This window comes from Tauraco erythrolophus, chromosome 15, assembly GCF_009769465.1.
Source record: "Tauraco erythrolophus isolate bTauEry1 chromosome 15, bTauEry1.pri, whole genome shotgun sequence".
NCBI classification, from domain to species: domain Eukaryota; kingdom Metazoa; phylum Chordata; class Aves; order Musophagiformes; family Musophagidae; genus Tauraco; species Tauraco erythrolophus.
In genome coordinates this window covers 944807-950912 of record NC_141479.1, presented here as the reverse complement: position 1 = coordinate 950912, position 6106 = coordinate 944807, and the positions used below count along the sequence as shown (strand labels likewise).

General features: G+C 56.1%; 1 protein-coding gene across 1 annotated transcript; it reads right to left on the bottom strand.

Annotated features, from left to right (window-relative positions):
* Positions 1-3746: 3746 nt before the first annotated feature.
* On the bottom strand, positions 3747-4475 carry THAP11 (THAP domain containing 11). Its single transcript, XM_086621218.1, has one exon. The coding sequence runs from the start codon at positions 4473-4475 to the stop codon at positions 3747-3749; it is 729 nt and encodes a 242-aa protein (XP_086477344.1).
* Positions 4476-6106: the final 1631 nt, after the last annotated feature.

Here is a 6106-nt window from a genome sequence, read left to right as displayed (position 1 = left end):
AGACTGGATGAGGCTTTGGGCAACCTGGTGTAGGGGAAGATGTCCCTGCCCCTGGCAGGGGGGTTGGAACTGGATGATCGTAGAATCATGGAATGGTTTGGGTTGGAAGGGACCTTAAAGATCATCCAGTTCCAACCCCCTGCCATGGGCAGGGACACCTTCCACTACAGCAGGTTGTACAGATGTGTAAGTAAAGATACATATGTTAGAATGCTGTTTTCACTCACTCTACCCTAAGCTTTAACCACTCATGGGGTGATTTTGGAAACTAGTTTAGGAAACCGGGAAAGGAACAACGAGAAGCTCTACAGATACCCAAAACGGCATCAGCCAGCCAATACCCTGAGCAGCGGCTCTCCCCGTCACAGGCAGGCTGTGTTATCCTCATCCACATCATCAGGATTTTAGGATCGCGCAGCTAAACATGCCATAGACGGAGTTCCATTTCCGGATTTCCTGTGTAACTGGGAAGCTGAAGCAGCAGGTGAGCTCATAGTGGAACATGGGATGTAGCCTACGCAGGGCAGGTGGGACTCGGTGAGTGCTTGAGCTCTGCAGCTGGAGGATGTTGGGCAAGAATGCCCCATCTGAAGTAAAATAAAGTGATTAACCCCCTGGGTTAAAGGCTGTCTTACTACTACAGAAAACTTAAAATATAGGTCCAAAACCCAGAAAGGGAGGGACTGTTAATCTCGAGGGGTGATTGCTACGCAGATGAAATGGTTTTCCCTTAAAGCAATAAAAGCCTATTTAAATAAACATTCTCCCAATCTTTTTCTAGGGCTAACGTTTGAAAATACACACGAACAGGAAAGCAGCAACCAAAGACAGTCAATGGTGGTAGAAGAAAACAAAACTGCGAGGGCGCAGGCTGGATTAGAACACAGGATGCAGAAAGGTGAGCAGTGGAAGAAAAAGCATTTGCGTGGAGCTCTGATACGGTTTATTTGTTAAATCCTTACAGAATTGGCCTCTCAGGTCACTGCCAGTAGTGTTGCTCACTTAATTTAGCAGCAAACGAGGAAAAGTGTTTGCTTTTGTCACGCAGTTTCATTTAATGTTCCCAGTTCAACCCAAAAATGGGAGGCTTGAGGCACAGCTGAAGTTTTTTGCCGCTTACAGTTGTTTGAGACTAATAGTTCTAAACCAAACTGCAATTAGGAACTTTGGGAAGGGGAATGACAAATTCACAGATACTACACCCCAGCCCCTCCCTGCACCAGGCTAGTTCACGGAAGGCTGTGCCTTCTCCTTCCTCCACTGCACGTAACTGGGAGACTCGCTGCTGTCCCGCCAGCAGAAGCACCGCGTGGGAAGCCTGGCTCTCGCTGCTCCCATCGCTTCTGGCTATCCAGAGAGCACCCCTGTCCTAACAGCTGTTTGCTGCTCAAAACATGCACATGATTCACTGAACACACCTCAGACTCCTCTTCCTCACCCTGCATGAATGCAAACACATCCATGCTGCTGCGGCCATGGAGTTCACAAGGAACAATAAAAAAAACCACGTCGCAAAAGACAAGCCACAGCCACCACCCTTTCGGATACACATGTACATACACAGCACGGAAACAGGCGGCGTAACAAAACAAAATATACTTTATTAAAATTAAGCATGTTAGCACCTCAGTGTAACCTGGAGGAAGTGGGGCAGCCAGCAGGTAACCAGTCCAGCGGGCCGAGGGGCTGAACGTCCTGAAGTGCATTCCAATGGTAGAAAAAGTACCACGACCATTACGACACGCACGTTCTCAAGAAGCCACGGCGCACAACGCGTCTCCTTCGTCAAGAGAGACGTCGTGCTGCCTGTTGTCTTGATGGGAGCACATAGATCTGCTGGACCAATTACATGTGTTAAATCAGATGGCGTGGCAGGTATCTGCTTTCCCTACAAAAAAAAAAAAACCACCCCAAAAAACGAAACAACAAACCAAACCAGTCAACCAAACAAAAAAACTGCTGCTTGCTTGACTCGCAGGAAAATCAGTATACCACGGAGCTGAAGTTAAGAGCTACATATCAGATTGGAGAAAATAAATTAAAACGAAATAATGGGTAATACTTAGTACATGAAGAGACCTGTAGTATCTTTACGGTTGACCATCCAACTTGGTACACGTGTTAACAGGAAAAACGAGCCATGCATCACACAGCAGGCTGGGACAACCAGTGCCATTAGCTGAACAGGCGACATGATCACTAGACAAACCTCCCAATCCCACCGTGCCCTTTTGTTCAGTCACACGGAGTATCGCAACGCACAGCTGGGAAGTGTTACTACCTTAGCCAGTGTTACAAAGCGTACAACGTTTTCAAACTAAACAGACTTTTTACAGTTAGAAAACACTTCTATAAAATTTAGCAAAACCGACATCCCGCTCGACCGAGCGTAGCGCGCTCCGATGACAGGAGAAGGATCTCGCAGACTCCGAAGACACCTGCGTGTTCCTCCCTCCAACGTAACTGTGGGCACGCTGTGGGGAGCTGCCTTTTGCTTTCAACATCCATCGCTATCGACGCCGCACCCCCGAATTACGCATCGCCACGGAGGTGCACCAGATACCCTCCTCTTCCTCTTCCTCCAAAGTGCTGAGGTATCCGCTCCACCGGCTCACCTGGAGGTACACGTTCGCTGCACCATCTCTCTAGCCAACGTGGATTTGGTTTCTGGTGCTGGAAAGTGAGGGGACCGATGCTGGCTAGAAACAGAAACTACACAATCATTCCACACGGATCCGTTACGATACTCTTCAATCTTGGTTTGAACACACGAGCACGTTTCAGTAAGGTCCTGCCTAACGCACAGGTTATTAGTCACGCCAACTAGTCTAGGATTAGACAGCAAGGGTTTGCAACCACTGCAGATAAACTTGCTCTCCTTCTGTTTCACTCCAGTCCTCTGAACAAAAGCCAAGGATTTACATTCCGACGTGTTACAAAGCCTCCGTTTCACTACAGGGAGTTCTTAAGCCACCGAGATAAACTCCAGCCGTCAATGCCGCCGGGTTCTTTGCACCGGATTGCAATCCTTACTGGTGTTGAGAGCATCGAGACATCCGTAGCAAATACGTACGCGCTGCGGAGAAAGCAAAAACTACACAGCACAAGAGCACTCTTTAATCTGGGGGTTCTCTCACGCTCGGAACAGCCGTCTCTCATGGCATCAGTAATTTACTGAAGAAACACATCACCCCGAGAGGGTTTCTAAAGCTTTCCTCGTGCCTCCGCTACGCGGGGCCAAACGTGACGTGGCTGTTCGTTCCTATGAAGGGGGCAGCGCCACCAGTGCCTTCAGACACCTTCTCCAGGGGGTCGTGCTCCCTCACCTAACACACAGCCAGTTTATTTGATGGAAACTGATCTCTACGTCCACTTCGTGGTGACGCAGGTCCCGTCCACCCTAAAAGAAGAGCTTTTCGCCGCTGCCGGCACAGAGAGGGTGTTGGTGGGCCTGGCGTAGACCGGACGCCGGCAGGCGCCCGCAGTGCTAACTCTGGGGTAACGTCGGATCGGTAACGGGGCAGTGGCCGCCCTGCCTAGGCAGGGGAATCTGACGGCACGGGCGCGGGGGCTGCTTCGGCGGCGGCGGGGGGGACTGGGCAGGACGGCCAGGAGGGCTGCGGGGCCGCAGCCCGTCCCGTGTCCGCTCCGTCCAGGCCCCTCACCGAGGGCGGCAGAGGCGCCGGGGCAGAGAGCCCCGCGCCGTGCCAGGCGTCCCCCCGTGCCGGGCCGGGCGCCGGCTGCCCTCAGAGGCCGTGGCGCTTGCGGGTCCCGGTGCTGGTGGCCTGGAGCAGCCGGTCCTTCTCGCGGATCTCCTCGCGGAGCTGGGCCTCGGCCAGGCGCAGGCGGCGGATGCTGCCCTTCATCTCCTTCATCTTCACCTCCAGCAGCGCGATGATGTCGCGCTGCTCGTTCAGCTTCCTCAGCAGCTCCTCCGACGTGGTGCCCGACGACAGCGAGTATGAGTGGTCCGGGGGGCCGCCCTCCAGCGGGACCTCCTCCCCCACCGCCGCCGGCAGCCTCCCGGGAGCGGGGCCGGGCCCAGCGGGCACCCCGGGCCCGAGCTCCACCTGCACCGTCAGGTCGATGGGCTTCACGTCCTCGGCCGCGCCCCCTGCCGGGGCCGCGGTGGCGGCGGCGGCACCGGAGCCCTGCGCGGCGGCGGAGGCGGCGGCGGCGGGGCGGGGGCGGCGGACGGCCCGCTGCGCCTTGCGCTCGTTGACGCCGCGCAGCGGGAAGATGGTGGGGACCCGCACCAGGTAGGACTTGCGGCCGCCCTGGAAGTGCTCGCTGCAGACGCGGTGGCCCGTGGTGGGCTGGAAGGTGCTGAAGCAGCCGCTGACGCCCGCCCGGGAGACGTTCTTCAGCCAGAGGCGCCGCAGCTCCTCGTCCTTGGGGAAGGTGTAGAAGTGCAGCGCCTTGTCGCGGTGCGAGTTGTTGTAGCAGCCCGGCACGCAGCAGGTGAAGCCCGGCATGGCGGGGCGGCCTCCCGGGCCGGGGTGGGGGGGGACACACACCCCCGGGCGGCCCCGGCGGCGGTGCAGAGCGGGCGCGGGGGCCCCCCGCCGAACTACAGATCCCACAAGGCCAACCGCGGCCTCTCGCGCCCCGCCAACGCCGCCCGCCGCGGCCGCACCGGAACTACGCGGACCACAATGCAGCGCGGCGGCGGCTCCGCGCCGGAACTACCCGCCCCACACTGCGCTGCGCCCCCGCCCCCGCCGACTACGGCTCCCGTGGGGCGGCGCGGCGCCCCGCCCCCTTCCACACAGGCCCCGCCCCTCCCGTGAGGCGCCGCGCGGCCATCTCGCGAGAGCGCCGTTGGGCGGGAAGCGGCGCCGCCGGTCGCCCGCCATGGCTGACGGCGGGCAGCGGGCTCGCCGCGGCGCCAGGCGCAGTGGCCGCTACCCAGCGCGGGCTGCGGGGAAGGTGGAGGAGCGGGTCCGGCGGTCCCGTTGCGGGAGGGGCGGGAGGAGAAGGGGGGAGCCGCTGTCGGGGTCGCTCGGCGCTGCCCGCCCCGTTGCCGCTCGGTGTGAGGGAGAAGCGAGGGCCTTAGAGCAGGGGCCGGGCGGGAAGGGCGCTCCCTCGCCCTTGTGCTCCTTTACATGTGGAAAACGCGTTGAAAGCCCGGAATTTGGTGCTCGCCAAACAGTCGGGCCGTTACAGCCTCGCGCGTCCGTTGTGTTTTTCGTCTCTTTCCCCCTTTTTGGGTTGTTTTGGGTGAGGGCTGTGAGGGATGAAGGGCCTGAGTCCCTCAGGGTTTGTCCGCAGTGAGACCCACCTCGGTGATGCACCGTTATGAATTGCCCCCCTTCCAAAATTAAAGTGCCAGCATTGCTAAACAGCCAATGTGCATGGTTTCTTTTGGGAATTTGGGAAATCTTTCATGTTAGCCAGCTTAGTTTTTTATTAGAAGGCAGATGATGAATATTTTGGTACTAAAAGTCATATTTAATGATGGAATATGATATTTGAATTGCACGCCTCTGATTTCTCTCTTTAGACCGTGCCTGACTCAGAAAAGGAGAAGAATTCTGGTAAAAGCACCTTGCTGAAGCAGAGAACGACGGTGTTCCCTGATCTTGACAATGACACACCACGGAATATGCTCAAGAGGATCATCCAGAACCCGTAAGTATCTTTTTTTCCAGGAAAACAGAGAACAGAAGTCCAATGTTTTGATGGAGTTGAGGACAGGAGGTGTTCTCTTGTAGCCTGTTATTCTTCCCCAGTTAAGTGAAACAGAAGTCCGGACCACTGTATGACCGATTTGTGTAAAAGAGGAATGGCTGCAGTGGCAGCTGAACAAGGCGATGGGATACAGCTCTCTCTCTCTCAAAGACCAGGTCTTGCATTGATGAAATCATATTCTGGAAAATCCTCTTCACTCAGGCTTCTTATCCTGGTGAGCAAGCATGTATTCCTAGTGCTGCCTTTAGCTGTAGGATCATCTGTAAATTGGAGAGGCATGCCCTGTTGAGAACTTCAGCTCAGCTCTGCTGCACGACGTGAAACCCCCGTGCTGCCGTTCATCACTCTTGGCTTTGTCACTGTATGTGACAGCCTTCCTAGGAGTAGAACCCCAATAGCTGTCACCAGGTCTTTA

Bases quoted from the DNA above. Each gene is read 5' to 3' on its own strand.
- THAP11 (XM_086621218.1), bottom strand. From the start codon at position 4,475: ATGCCGGGCTTCACCTGCTGCGTGCCGGGCTGCTACAACAACTCGCAC.